The sequence below is a fragment of the Pomacea canaliculata genome, linkage group LG12 (assembly GCF_003073045.1).
Source record: "Pomacea canaliculata isolate SZHN2017 linkage group LG12, ASM307304v1, whole genome shotgun sequence".
Classification (NCBI taxonomy): Eukaryota; Metazoa; Mollusca; class Gastropoda; order Architaenioglossa; family Ampullariidae; genus Pomacea; species Pomacea canaliculata.
This window is the reverse complement of record NC_037601.1, coordinates 22420429-22435681: the sequence shown is the minus strand read 5'-3', so window position 1 is coordinate 22435681 and position 15253 is coordinate 22420429. Positions and strand designations below refer to the sequence as shown.

At 44.0% G+C, this 15253-nt stretch overlaps 1 protein-coding gene across 7 annotated transcripts in view; it reads left to right on the top strand.

The window, feature by feature from the left end:
• The window catches only part of LOC112576522 (b(0,+)-type amino acid transporter 1-like), a 22821-nt gene extending 7568 nt beyond the window's left edge, over positions 1-15253 (top strand). For 6 of the 7 annotated variants that reach the window (XM_025259030.1, XM_025259029.1, XM_025259032.1 and 3 more), the window contains 16 exons: positions 38-211; positions 928-1029; positions 1453-1695; positions 3620-3745; positions 4056-4155; positions 4491-4535; positions 4850-4973; positions 5375-5481; positions 5799-5895; positions 6509-6658; positions 6869-7037; positions 8640-8688; positions 9023-9121; positions 10963-11163; positions 11586-11741; positions 13621-15253. In XM_025259030.1, coding sequence (XP_025114815.1) covers positions 38-211; positions 928-1029; positions 1453-1695; positions 3620-3745; positions 4056-4155; positions 4491-4535; positions 4850-4973; positions 5375-5481; positions 5799-5895; positions 6509-6658; positions 6869-7037; positions 8640-8688; positions 9023-9121; positions 10963-11163; positions 11586-11741; positions 13621-14389 — 2711 coding nt within the window. In that variant the 3' untranslated portion in view covers positions 14390-15253. The remainder of the gene's footprint in view (positions 1-37; positions 212-927; positions 1030-1452; positions 1696-3619; positions 3746-4055; positions 4156-4490; positions 4536-4849; positions 4974-5374; positions 5482-5798; positions 5896-6508; positions 6659-6868; positions 7038-8639; positions 8689-9022; positions 9122-10962; positions 11164-11585; positions 11742-13620) is intronic. The other variant, XM_025259035.1, reaches the window with a different exon arrangement.

The window sequence follows — 15253 nt, the reverse complement described above, 5'->3', positions numbered from 1 at the left end:
CCTCGCTAACCTCACCACTGCATTTCTCTCTCTCCAGCCAGAAACAGGCGCTGGCGTCTGCCGGACGTCCTCTCGGAATGCCCCAAGCCATCCCTCGGGGACTGCTTCTGCAAGCAAGAGGCCCCCAAGGTGGAGCCAGCCAGCAAGACTCAGGTGGGCAAGGAGATCGGACTCATCTATGGAGGGTCGCTCATCGTCAACACGCTGATAGGTAGGAGGCGACCTCCGCCATTTTGTTGAAGCTAATCTCGATGGTGGTGTCTGTCTCAGGAATGGTCTCGTCTGTTCTCTAACTGTTGTTGTCCTTGTCTCAGGAATGGTCTCGACTCTTGTCATGCTGTTGCTGGCAACAAATTATTTTTTTCTCTGTTCTCTCGAATATTTTTCTGACGTTCGAAGCAACTCCACCCCACGCCCACCTCTTGAAATATTTGACTGTCTGACGCGTGTAACTGTTTATGTTGACTTTGTTTCCTGTTGGTGATTTATATTTGCCATTAACTTAATCCTTTATTTCTCTAGCTATTTATTTTTTGTTCGTGTTGTTTGTGCCACTCTTTCGTTCTTTTGGATGGCAGTTCTATTGCTACAAGAGACGATGTGAGTGTTCTGTTGTACGAAGAGATGATTTCAGTGTTCTTGTGTTCTACGAGACATTTTTATATTTTCTTGTCTTCTTATTTTAAAGTAAGATTTTTCAGTATATCTATCTTTATTCATTTTAATTTCTGTGTATAACGGGGGTGGATATTGAATCAATTATTTAGCCCCAACCAGGTTCCTTCGTTCATTGTTCACTTGACATCTTTATGACACTTTAGGATTAAAGCTGCGGCGTTCACATGGCATTGTGTAAAGCTTGTCCGTGTAGAGAGAGACTGAGTATCCGCTATGTACACCCGATGTTTTCGATGGGTCTGGCCCTAGGTCCGGGTATATTCACGTCGCCAAAGGGTGTGATCAGCGGTGCCGGGTCAGTCGGTTTGTCGCTAGTCATCTGGGCCGCGTGCGGAGTCTTCAGCACCATGGGTGAGTGGCAGCTGTGGGTCACGTGACAGTCCATTCTATGAACACTGCTCACATTGCATCACGCCGACATACGTGCCCACCAATCAAAAAAAAAAAAAAAAAAAAAGAAAAAAAAAGAAAAAATAATTTTGTAACATTGAAATACATTTTTCCAGTGACTGGTCTAACGCCAGATTGTTTAAAGGACACGTGATAGTTCTTGCTGACACAGAGAAATTATCTGATACCTTCTGGTACTGGTTGTGTAGTACAAGCAAGCTTTACAAACTCCAACTTTCATAAACGTAGCTTATACATCCTTTTTTAAATTTTATTTTAACGCTATTCTTAGTCTTATCACATAATACTGTCGGCGACATGACGACGCGACGACGACGACGATGATGATGATGATTTTCCTTTCCGGGTGCTCTGGCTACCCAGCGGGGTTGTGCTTCGCGGAGCTGCGTGAGTCAGTGAAGCGTGAAGGGGTGGAGTACGCCTACATCACCGAGGCGTTCGGCCCGCTGGCCGGCTTCGTGTACTGCTGGATGCGCATCGCCGCCGCGGAGCCGGTGGGCACGGCCGTCTTCGCCCTGGCGCTGGCTGACTACTCCGTCGCCGGCATCTACGGCAACTGCCTCTCGCCCACCGTTGTCGTAAAAACCATCGCCGCGCTGGCCGTGGGTGAGTGGTCAACTCCACCTGCAGACTGCACACACTTCACACACTGCCAACATCGTCTCTCTGTGTGTTTGTGTGTTTGTGTGTGTGTGTACCATGGTCTATCAACAGGTAGACTATGCTTGTTGCATGCAGACCATGACTCTGGTTGGCACGACAACCGTACCTGTCCCCTACTTACCATTGCAGGTGTTTTTGTTTTTAAAAGAAAAACAGTTCATACAGTCGTGTCTCGCACTCGTGTCGACTGGACATCTGCGCAATAAGTTATTTTATTGTTACCGGCAACTAGATGTCCCCAAGAAAATATAGCCAAGACGAACTTCTTCAGCCCGTTAAACAGGTGCCAAAACAAACAAACAGTGTAGGTCGGGGCAAGACTGCATCCTGTCGGAACTACAAACAATACCCGGCTTGCTTTACTCGCTGAAGGGTGGGCAGTGTGTTTACTTTATGACCTTAGCAAATGTTGGGGAGGCCTGTTGTGTAGCAAGCTTTTCTCGACTCTTGCTTAGTAAACTGTCAGTACTATTCAACTCAATTATTTTTCTCTGAAAACACTTACATACGATTGCACCCGGCTATCGCTAAACCCACTAGTGTGACTGGCAAAATATTCTGATGTCTACTGAGATGAAGGATGGCAGAAATGAGGCTGGAAGGATAGATGGGGAGGATGAGGGATGGAGATTTTGTTCTTTAGTATCCATTTCTATAATGTTTTATTCCTTAGTATAATATTTTATTCTTTAGTATACTAATTTATACCATGGTATACTGTTTGAGAAAAAAGTTTCCATGTATGTAAGGTTTCAACATCAATCATTTCGCAGCTCGGCAGCCATCAGTGCAAATATCAGTTGTTCAGCAACGAAATTATGTTTGTTTTCTCACTTGCCCTTTTGTGTCCCACATTCTCTCTTTAAACTGACCCACAAAACATTCTATCGCTGAGCTGAGAGAAAGAATGTTCTCCCAGTCCTCCCAAAGGGATTTCTACTTTTAATTTCGTGCAAAGAAAATTGGATAGTAAAGAAAAAACCATTAAATATAATTGAAATAAATGTCAAACGTAATTTTTAAAACCAGGAAAACGGAAACAAATGAACATTGTCTTTAACGGCGAACATAAAAGGAAAACACGGATTGACATAAAACGAACATAAGGACGACAGAAATAAACAGCTGACAGGTAGTTACAGACATCCGACTTGTGAGAAAAACTCTTTGTAGTTGTAAACGATCGTCTGGATAAGTTGTCGTGAGAGGATGTCAGCTCACGTGGTGAGAAAGTACTTGACACGTCCAGTCGAGAGCTGCTGACCGATAAGCTTAAAAGTCGATGAAGGCGTTGCTGGGCAACCGTCGTACTACTTCAACGTGGAATGACGTCATGACACCAGGTAGACGTTAGCGCAGCTAGGTGTCATAGGCATGATGCTATACTCTACGTCATGACACCAGGTGGACACTAGTGTAGCCAGGTGTCTGTGGTATGATACTACCCTCCACGTGTTTCACTCCCTTATCCACTCTTTCACTTATTTTCCTTCGCTTTTTCTTTGTGTGATGCGCACTTTTGTTCGTTGGTGTCTGAAGTGTCCCCACATCCTGATTGTCCACTCACACAAACACATTGCTGTCCCTCTCCTGTCATCGTCAGGGTCGACATCTCATTTAACAAAACCACGTGACATTCACTGCGGTACCAAAGCTACAACCAAACGATAAATATTTTAATAAACACTTGAATATTCGGAAACCTGCATGCTGGATGAGGCTTCCTGTATTTATTTTTACAACCCAGATGTGGCCTGGTATGTTCTGGCACTGGGCTAACGATGTCCTATGTTCTAGTATGAACTAAACACTAACCAGATGTGGTCTGGTATGTTCTGGCACTGAGCTAACGGTCTCCATGTTCCAGTGACCCTGGCGCTGCTCAACGTCTTCAGTCAGAAGCTCGCTGACCGCGTGCAGGTGCTGGCATCCGTGGGCAAGGCCACAGCTCTCACTGTCATCATCCTCTTCGGCATCAAAAACATCGCCGAAGGTGAGTTCTTCAAGGATTGATGATTTCCAGTCTTCTAAACCACGGTTGTCAATAAGCATGCGCACTGGATAGTTTGGTTTGTAGTCTATGAAATGATGTTGTCAGGATGGCGGTCAAACTATTCCTAGTTTCTGTCTGTCACCCTTCACTGTGACAGTTGCTGCAAGTCAAGTGCACCTCGTCTATCCAAGATTATTGTAAGGGTTACCCCATCTCTGTTGTTGAGACTGTTTGATTGCATGAGTTGTATGGATGAATAAAAAGTAGATACTCTGATCCAGAAGTGAAGTATTATTTCGCTGTACTTTAGGTCGTACTAAGCAGCTGGAAACAGGTTTTGAGGGCACTGTTGACCACCCCACCGACATCACTTTTGCCATTTACAACGCTCTGTGGGCGTATGGTGGGTGGTGAGTACATCCTACCCGCTTAATGCATGAGAAACATCACAATAACACAACACTGACATGTGAAGTACAACAATCCCAGCATGTACTCAAACAACTGCATCACAAAACAACAGCACTTGCCGAAAACTACTCAAGCTCTACGGAATTCACAGATGTTGTTATGAGTGTTACTCCTTACTTAGACTATCGGGATTATTAAACAGATGCACACAGAGGTTTCTCTAGTTTCTGCCATAAATCACCTTTGAGGAAAATCCAAGCACGGACATCTTGCTCGTCTCCGTCACAGTCCGCAAGACAGTCGGCCATCTTGCATCTCAAGCTCTTTGTTGCAGGGCCAACGTCAATCACGTGACCACTGGACTAAGGAAACCACCAAGGTATGTAATCAGAAATTCTCAACACAAAGCTAGTTTTCCTGCGAAGACAGCGAAATGTGTAAACTACAGGTCCTTAAATTTGTCAACCCTTTCAAGTGTACTTTACGGTTGATAGCTGATGTCCAGTTTAATATAACATGATTTACCTGACTGCACGTACAGCAGAGTCACATCTAGTTACCTGTCCGTGACAAATCAAAAAGAACCTTGTGACGAGCTTCGTATGAAGGTGCTGAACATTACATGTTGATTATTTACAAATGTGAACAGTGACAACCGTGACATGGTTTGACCTGACAGTGACCTCATTGCAGGAACTTGCCGCGACTGGTGAAGACAGTCATACCCTTTGTCATGACAATATATGTACTAGTGGTGACATCCTATTTCACGGTGATGTCCAAACAAGAGATGATCAGCTCTGAAGCTATTGGTGTGGTAAGTTATCTCTCTTTGACCTCTCTCGGCTGTTTGTTGGTGGCCCGTGGGGGGAGGCCAGGGGTTAAACAGCTCTCGAGGATATTCAAAGTGCATTTGTGCAGGTACCTCAGTTTGGGGATGGGGAATGGGCTCTCTCTCCCTAAATTTATTTCTTTTCACGCACACACACAGGGTCAGTTGGAAGTATGTAAAGCATCTACTCACACAACATACACGATAAAGGAAGACGATTTACAAGACGGTATCAGACTGTCGCCATCGTGTTCAACACACAAAAGCCAGCGAGCATCAGTATAATTTAAAACCCGGACACATTTCTCGGGGGAAAACTGAAATATTTCTGTGAAGCTTTTATTCGAGCGTAATTTCGACAAGAAATGTCTTTTGTACTTTACCAGACTTGGGCTCATGGCGTCTTTACAAAAGGCGCAAGTAGTATTATTCCCATTGGTGTTGGCTTGACAGCGCTCGGCTCTCTCAATGCAACATTTCTTTCGTCCGGCAGGTGAGCGCCCTCTCTCTCTCTCTCTTGGTATCCTACACACCCTCTTATTCGTTCACTCTCTCTCCATCCGTCTATTACCCTGTTGCCACATCCTTCGTTGTTCTAAACAGCATGTTTATTGTCTGTGTGTTGTGTGTGTGGAGGTAGGGGTAGGGGTAGGGTGGGGTTGGGAATAGACGAGTTACGGATTTTACTTGTATATAATTTGAGCTGACATGTTAATTTTACTCGTGAAATAGTTGAAGTGATAATGAAGTGATTACCCTTGATATAAATCAGTCAATCAGATGCTGCTGACCTATGACACTGTCATGCAGATTAGCTGGTGTAGCGGTGAAGGACAGTCAGATGCCGGAAGTTGCATCCTGGGTGCACGTGCGCAGTAAAACTCCAATCCTCATCGTGTACTTGAGGGTAAGTTCTAAGCATCGCACTACAATGCTCATCTGCGTCTGTCAGGAGCAGCTATATAGACTTCATAGTAACCAGTGCTGTCTGATAATTTTATTTCGCATGATGGATTCGAGAGTCGCTCCTCTTTATCTTCATCTTCATTTTGTCGTTGCCCGTTAATTTTTGTCGACTTTGGTGTCTGCTGTTCAACTAACGCACGCGCTGGGTGTCTACCACGGTTCTGTATTCGGCTGCGGGATGCGTTTTTCGCATCGTTTAACACACACAAATATTTTTTCTTTCCCCACCAAACCTTTCTGTTATCCTTGTAATGCTGTGTTATGACATCCTACACACACAGGATATTCTTTTCTGTCGTCGTCATCGTCGTCATCCTTATTGAAAGTACTAGTAGCTTCCCAAAAATTAAGCTTTATGACTTTTCTTAGCCTTTTTTTTTTAACCAGAAGCAATATAAAATACTGAGAGTTACTTCAGTTACTTTGAATATTATGAACTATATTCCTCAGGACCATTACTCTGAGAGTACTAGGGATCACCCCAAAACAGACATCGCTGCCCTGTACTGTAGTCACCTGTAGGGAAGATAACTCTTTGTGTTTCTGGTCTACAGATGGTGATAGCCATCATCATGATCTCTGTGGCAGACAGTGGTCAGCTGGTGCGTTTCTTCATCTTCTCGGTGTGGCTGTTCCACGGTACAGCGATGCTCGCCCTCATCGTCCTCAGGGTCAAGAACAAAGACAAAGTTCGACCCTACAAGGTCAGACTCTCCGAATCATGTCCCTTCTTAATTCTGATGTGTTTCTTGCCACCTCAAAGATTGTTTCTTTCGGCGTGTGCGTATCTAAAGAACATTCTGATTTTAAGGTTCGTGCCAAGTGTGTGTGTGTGACTGGTTTGGTATCGACATATTTATAAACGCCTTCAATCACGTGGTATTTTTAGCCTTTTGCTATGTCTACCTGGACAGGTGAACCTAGTCCTACCAGTGGTGGTGGTCTTGATCATCGCTTTCCTGTTGATCGGCCCCTTCCTGCGGTCACCTAACCCAGAGTTCATCAGCTCCCTCGTTCTCGTCGGGCTGTCCCTCCTGTGTTACCTGCCCATGCACTGGTTCTACTCCAGGGCCACGCTGCCTGGTCGGTCTCTTCCTCTTATTTCTAGACGATTGCACACAACTCTGTGCCCTTCTCGACTATATCTTGCAGTTTACCTTAAAAATGTAGAAAAGTTCCTGTAATGTTTCCTTTAAAATGTCTACAAGTATATAGTTTCTTTTACACTATTATCAGTTCTAAGAATTAAAAACAGTTTCGGTATTTTGACAAGTGAAATATGTCTAAATGTTGATAAATCTTTAGACACTTGTGATAGGCTATCAAGCATTATCAGTTCTCCTTTGTGACTGGAATAAGTTGATAAAGGAAGTGTATCAAGTTCTTTAAAGGCTAAGCTTAGTGCTAAGCAAAAATCGGTGAAACAGAGCTTAAACTATCGCAAAAAACATATTCCGGTGGTATTTTATGGGGAAGAGCCACTATAAATATTTATAACAATGTTTTCTCTTAATCACACCTGGATTTGTCAAAAAAAAAAAAAAAGGAAATTGACGAAGAAACGAAAAGGAAAAAACTTGCACTGAAATATTTGACACTTGCACAAAGGCATCCTTATACGCAACACTATAAACACTCTCCTGGTTGTTTATTTACTGTTATTACTCTCGCAGACTCTGCTGACAGCTAAACCGGAAGCTGTTCTGTCGATAGCCTCGTTCTAGTTCATTGAAAAAATCCTCTGAGATCCTTCCAGGGGAGGCAAATTCCTGGTTCAGTCTAGCTAGATATATGAGTGATGTCCCTTCGACTAACTGGCTAGAGCGGATTTAGCTTTCTGTCGCTTTTCGCCTTTTCCTGTTAATCTGAGTTCAAGCTTTGTGTTCAAGTGTTGATCTGTGTATCTATAACACAATTCCATATATTCCTGGATTTAATTGTGTGCCTGTGTCACTCTACACCATTTTATTTGCACTGCCACGTCAGCGCCGTCTTGCCATGACTGACACTGTAGATCTGTGTATCAGCAGTCCACGTCACACTGATTCCTTGTCAGCAATTGTTAAAGTTTTGATGGTGAGCTGTCACAGCAAGCTTAGTACATAGTACACGCAGTCAGACAGGCTGACACTGTGATCTCTCTGAAACTAGTTTGTGACCTGAAGGCTCTAACAAGAGTTGTCATGGAAACTTCTCTGTCTGCAAACGTTAAGCCACTCCACCAAAGTTGACAGCTGAGCTTCCATCAAACATCGTTTTAACTCTCGACTACTTTCTAAAGCAAAACTTTATTCACTCATCTAAGATTTCATGTAATGGCAAGATTTCTGATGGCGTCAGGCCCGTTCTTATGGCAAAGGCATCACAATGCCGTTACCATAAATCATGCCTAGGCAGATGCTCGTCCGCCTGCCCCTAAGCACGGCCCTGGATGGCGTTATTGAACACGAGTGGCCACACTACTTGGACATGCAATATAATCATTGGGTTTTTTTTTTTAGATTAACGCCCATTATTAATATGTCTGTGTTTTTTTATTCTTTATTTTTTTTAAAGCACTTTTAGCCTGCTGTGAAGTGCTATAAAAATAATAATAATAAAACAACAGAGATAATGCACTATAACAAATCTTTAAGCGTTCCTGTGTTTTAATATGACACCATATTTTCTTCATGTCGCGAACAGACAAACTCATCATCTGGCTTCAGCTGCTATTCAGGATAGCACCTAAGAAGTGAGTTAAGCTATTCATTTTTATTACCACTTCACAATTTACGAAAGTGAGAAATTTGTCTAGACAGAGTAATTTGTGAGATCTTACAAATAAAAATTACGTTTCTTCGCATGCGACTGTAAAACAAATTGTTATTGGCATGACTGGGGTTGGTGGTCCTCACCTTTAGCGTGTTTTCGACGATGTTCAGAACTTGATTTTAAACCTGATTGGGGCGAGTGGAAGAAATTGATGTAGGACAGAAGTCGCTGGGAATTACCATCCATCATTCTGTTTCATTATACATTCGATGTTTGCGTGGTTCTGAATGATCTACGTTGACTGTTCTGAAAAGAATTCTGGCAAGGTACGAGAGACGCCGCAGTTCTGTAGCCAACCTGCTCCTGTTACAAAATTTGGCGGCTGCCATGTCAACAGGAAATGATCCTGACAGGTACCCGCCTCACCACTGTCACTAGCTGCAGCCTTGATGTTACGACGCTATGTAACTAAAAACAATTCACCTGCACTGCCTCAAGCTCTAGAAATGTAGTTTTTTTTTTTCTTTGCTGTTTCAAGTAGCTGCATGATAAAAAAATTTCCATGCCAGTATAGTTCTTGTAATTGAAAAACATTTTTGATCTCATTGCTTAGCTTTTGCCGCTAGTCGTGCATATATATATATATGTATACTTCGGGTTTTTTTCCCTCTCAAATATCTGTTTATGCATGCAAACATGTCACTGCGGGGCAAATAAAACAAACTGTGGCTCCCTGGCCAAAAGTGCGGTAGGGCAGATTATCTTGATAGCGAACCACTGCTGTAAACGCCCAGGTAACTCGTCTGATGTGCGATGTGATTATCGTTTCTTTCAAAGCATGTCCCGCCTCAACCAACCTCAGTTAGCAGCATTGGTAGACTGCGGTATTTGACTTTGGTGTTTATAAAGTGCGCTGTGAGCACGGCATCCATCGCGACTGTCAGACTGCATTCTGACAACACATTACTACACGAGATGAAGAGCGCTGTTTGACTCCCAGGGGGAAGCTGACTAGAATGAATTATAGTAAATAGAAAAAAATAATGACTGAAAAATAAGTTTATAGAGATACAATGAACAAGACAACGGCATCAAAATGGGAGTCGGACTATTCTCTTTTTTTTTTTTTTTTTTTTGTCATTCAATCCTCCCCTAGAGAAGTCCACGCAGGTAGTGGAGGCTGTCCATGAAGAGGGAAGTGATGAAGTGATGTCCGTTCGCCTAAATGGCTACAGGTTGACAGCTTTCCGTCTCTTTATTTCCTTGCCTGCCTATAGTTTATGTATAAGATCGATTAGTGCATCTGTTACGCCAGTTGCTATGTGTTTAGATTGATTTCTGTATCTGCCACTTTTCTACTTTTTCTAGACCATTTTATTTCTACTGCCACATCCGTGCCATCTTGCCATTACTGTACTTACATTTCAGCAATGTCCATTTCAGACTGATACTTTTTCTGCAATTGCTCCAGAAATTTATTGCGATCAGAGATAATGTACGGTCTTTGTTGTCACGGCAAGCTTCGTGCGCAGCAAAGTCTGATATGGCTGACAATTAGCAGCTTAGCATCAACCTGGTAACTGTGGCTGACTGCTGCGACCATGACACTGAGCTGCTCTTGTCTAAGATTGTGCTTGAAGCACCTGCTTGACTTGCACTTCACGTGATGTTTATGTGCCTGAACCACACTCTGTGCACCTGCAATGCTTTAGCGGTAGTTGCCTCTCTACTAACTATCGCTTATCATTAATACAGTTCTTACTTTCTTACATGCATATGGCTTAAATTAACCACGTATTTGCAGGTGCTTGCTTATGTCGATATGATAATCACCACTGTTATTATGATTGTTATATTTTCTGGTGTTTATTTATATTTGCTGGTATTTGTTGCTGTAATGTAACATAAGTATACAAGAAGTATGTAAATACCATAATGACATGAAGGACTTCCGAGTATACTACTATATTCGATATTACACTTTAACTGCTATACCTAATATTACTCTTTAAATATACAAGCGATCTTTGGAAGTATAGCTCACTGAAGCCCAAGCATTTGAACCAGTGTTTAACACTGCTTCTATGCTTCAACGTCGACCAAAAAAATGTACCTTGGTAAAAAAAAAAAAGAGAAAGAATGCGCTCTCTAGTTATTTTTCTGAATGAACTGAGGGTGGGAATGGGAAAGATAGGAAAACTAATACTTTGACTGTTTCATTACTATCTTTGTGGTCTGGTCACTCTCACCGCAGTGATCTTCGCCGGATGTCCATCATGAGGCGGTTATCAACAGCAGTTGCACGCAACAGCATTCTGGTCCCTGGCGGTGCCTCGCCGGTCTCCCTCCGACGACTGTCGGACGCCATGCTGACCTCTCTGTCGCGCATGCCCAGCCTGGAAAAGTCGTCCCCCGTTGTTAAGAAGCGCTTTTCTCCGTCACCATCAATCATAAGGTAATTGAAGGCACAAACGTAGCTTAACTTACACAACATCGCTGGTCGATGTGGGATGTTGTCATCCTGTACAGGAAAAGGGAGTCATGAAGGGTAATGTGTCTTGAGTGCAAGTTACCGAGAGAAAGAGAACTTGAACGTTTGAATGTCTGGTGAATATCCAGCCATTGTCTCAGTTGCAGGATGAACTGAAGTAATAAACCTCATACTCACCCATTTATCCACTCACCACACTACCACATAACCCCTTCACACACACACACTGGTGCATTCTGAGGTGAGAGCGGGAGTACAGACACGTATATCATATGGGTCAAGGGTCACACAATCCTAATAATAGTATATTTTAGCTTATGCAGTATTAATAGTAATCTCGATCTTGTAGGAGCTTGCCTGTCTTCATGCAGACATTCACTGTGCAGGCAAATCAACAAGAACCGCTCTCTGGTCGAAGCCGACGTGAGACGAGGTCGCTCTAACAGTCTCTTTCCCTGGGTTGGTACAGGCCATAGCGAGTCTTCTGCCCCTGTCTACCGCCCCAACGCTCGCGCCTCTAGCTCCTTCGGATCCGGGGACGGGTAAGTTAAAGAAAAAAGAAAATTAAAAAAAAAATTAATGAGTTTAAAAATCTGCACATTGATTCCACAACTCAAGTTCCAAGCATTTGTAACCAACACGTCAGTCCCTGATGGCGACGTAGGGGTGGGCTCACTTGGCGGCTGGCCTGCCGTCTCTCCACTCTCACTTCCAGAATCAAAAAGCCTCTCTCAACTCTCAAGCGACGCTACTTAGTCTCTCCCAGTCGAACGTTCCAGAAACATCCACCCCCTTTTTCCATGGTCTCGTTCAGTCCTTTACTAGCCCCCGTGGCGCCAGTGGACACCTTGATCCCCGCCCTGTCTGGTCGTTGTCTCCCGAAGTGACTGAGTCAACCGCGTAACTTCTGGTGTGACAATAGGTCCAGTAGCCAGTAGCCGCGGGTGGACCAAGGACGTGTATAGGTGGACTGCTGTCTGTCTGCCAAGACCAACAGCTTAGCCTCTTGCGAATAATCCACTGTTAGTTTCGGCGAGCCGTAACAAAGAATATGACTAAACGGGAAGTTTTCTTGTATCATGCCTCGTTTTAGCTGTTAACTGGAAAAAAAATCGTCTGCCAGCAGTCCATGGATTTTAGTTCGTTGGTGTACAGTTCAAGACTGGCTATTATGCACGCAGCCGGTGTGAGAAAGGGACAGTCCTGGGAGCTGTTCGACCCCGACCCTCTACAAAGAAAGACATAACGTAGTACACTACCAGAGTGCTACACATTCAAACACTCGCCACAAGTAAGAACCTTTTGACACACCCCTCGCCTTGCTCTGAAAACAGGCTTCAAGGACCCGAAACAGTTTCAGTTAGAAAGTCGCAGTGTATAAGCTGGACATGGTTGCTTTTTATTTTTTCAGCAACACAGGAACGGTTCTGTGGCACTTTTTGTCTCGTCCCGGACTACAGCCATTGAACAACTTCACACACTAGGCTCCAGCTTGTGGATACTAGTTACTGTAAAAAAGCAAATCCTAGAACCGATACACTCAATATCAATACACAGCGATCTGAGAGAGGTGTCCCTGATCCGTCATGTGACGTTTACTAAATAAGGCAAGGTGTGACGTTCCTCCATCTCTCTTTCACTTGTCCTTTCCTCTATTTTCTATGTTCCATTTGAAACTACTGTGTGGACAAACGACCAAGCGAGGCATGTTTATACGAAAGTGTCTCTACTGAAGCAGATGCTGCGAACTGGTTAAGCCTTGACAACATCTGATCCACGCTACTAATACACTACATCAAATCATGATGCAAGCAATATTTCTGTTGTCACCAAATAACGGTCATACATCCATTCAGCCAACCGTCCTTCGACACACACCACACCTCGTGCATGCAGGTGCCACGCAGGTAGAGTCGATAAGATTTTGCGGTGACGCACAGAACAGTCTTAACAGCCTCACGCCCCCTCCTTGAACCCTTACTGCCCACGGCGTTGCTGTCGTTATCGCTGAATACATCAGCCTTGCGTCATTCTAGAGGGCACAGCTGTTACATTACCCGCAGCTAGTCTCAGCTGCATGTATCTGAGTCACATCGCCTTTGCGAACAACGGGCTGTTGGGGTGCGTTGCTGTTTACTTGAGCTGGCACACGCAGTACCAAGTCTCGTAATTATTCTTTTACGTAAACATCACCAAATATTAATTTAGACAACTGGTGATAAAGATCTTATAAACACCCTTCCATATTCCTGTTAAGTAAGCTACCTTTTATGAACGTACTGAGTAATGTGTGCCTCTCTCATGCATAATGAGTAATGCGCCCCTCGTCTCTCAGACGTAACGAGTAATGCATACTGCTAACAGACGTAATGTGAACCTTGACTCAGGCGTAATGAGTAATGCATACCTCTGTCTCTTCAGACACGCACGTCCCTTGCCTAGAGTGGAAAGCATGCCTACCCCAGCCTCCATGTACACTGGCAACAGTTCAGCAAACGACACCACGCACAGCGACACCAAAGTCGCCAACCTGTCCAAGCTAAACGGCTCAGTCCCCACTATCAAAACGTATTCCCTTCCCCCGGGAGTTACCAAAGGCCAACGTGTTACCTACAACAATGACGTCAGCCGAAACCTTCCCAACGGAGGCGCTGTCAACAGCACCCACACCACCACCGCCACCGCGGTGTCCAGCAACATGGCAAGCAGCCGCAACGGCAGTTTGGTGTCTTTCTCGAACACAAGCTCTTGCACCCAGGCCACCATCCCCGAGGAGCTGTCAGCGGGCGACACTAGCTTGGCTGTAAACAAAGGGGACCTATCTTGCCACCAGAGTGATAAAAGTCTGACCCTACCTGACGAGTACGAAAGTGATGACGGAAGACAGTACGAGCTTCTGGCGCTGCCCATATTTCCACCGGAAGAAGGAAGCTCTGACAGTTCCGATTCCGATTCCAGTTCTGATCTGGACTCATCAAGGGACGACCTGGGTGGGATTGAGTCTCTCTTCGGACTTACTTCCACGGGGTCCTCCAGGGGCTCCTCGGATGGGAGCTCCTCAGATGACGAGGAGGACTCCTTCCATGAGCAGCAACGCCTGCAGGACGAGTTGCGGTCAGAATTGCATGAAATCATTTTGTCCAACATCGCCAACGATTCTGCTCGGAGTAACTCCTTGACTAGCGTCTGACACAGCTGTCTGACATTTGGACATACGAGAAGCAGATACAGGTGCACATCTATGCTGACCTGTTCACCAGCCACTGTATGAACATGGTGGCTTACCCAACGTTCTGCTGGCCAAAGAAAATCTTTTGGACGAAGTTTTAGCATAAAATTTACTGTTTCGTGACAATTTTATGTCCTGTGACAAAAAACTGTGATACAGACTTCCCTTTCTGATTCCTTAAAATACTTGCCAGCTAGCACGCCATTACTTCGAGCTTTGACTTCACCGAGAACATCGCCGTCATTTTTGTCACGTATACGGCACTCCTTTAAATATTGTCGATTTAAGGGCAGATAAGTGTTTAGGTTCCTCGTGCTCAGCATACATTATTGCACTGCTTCTATGAAACAGTGATATAATGAGCAGACTGGGGCTGATGTAAAATATTAAAGTTAATGTAAATGCTTTGAGTGTGCTTTGTTACATATTTAAAGCAAGTTCCTCGGAGATAAATAGTCCTAACAATAAACTTGCCTTCAAGGTTTGCCATCAGGATGGTTTAATGTGCGTGAGAGAAACGTATGAGTCAGTTTGAGGATCAAGAGAGAATTACTGCCTTCAGCAACTGTATATAACCATTAAGCCGTTCTTATCTCTGTTTCATTGATAGCCCTCAAACTAGTTTCAAGGAAGCCATCTTTGTCATGCATACTAAATATGTCTGCATGCATTTTAAATTGTACTTTGCATGCATGCTTCTTTTGTTTTAAAGCGAAAAAGAGAAATAAACCCATCAAAATGCACTGAAAACTTATGTGCTCATGTTTCTAAACCATTTAAGCCAGAAGTTGCAAGGTGCTACTAAAAATAAAGCAATTAAAAGTT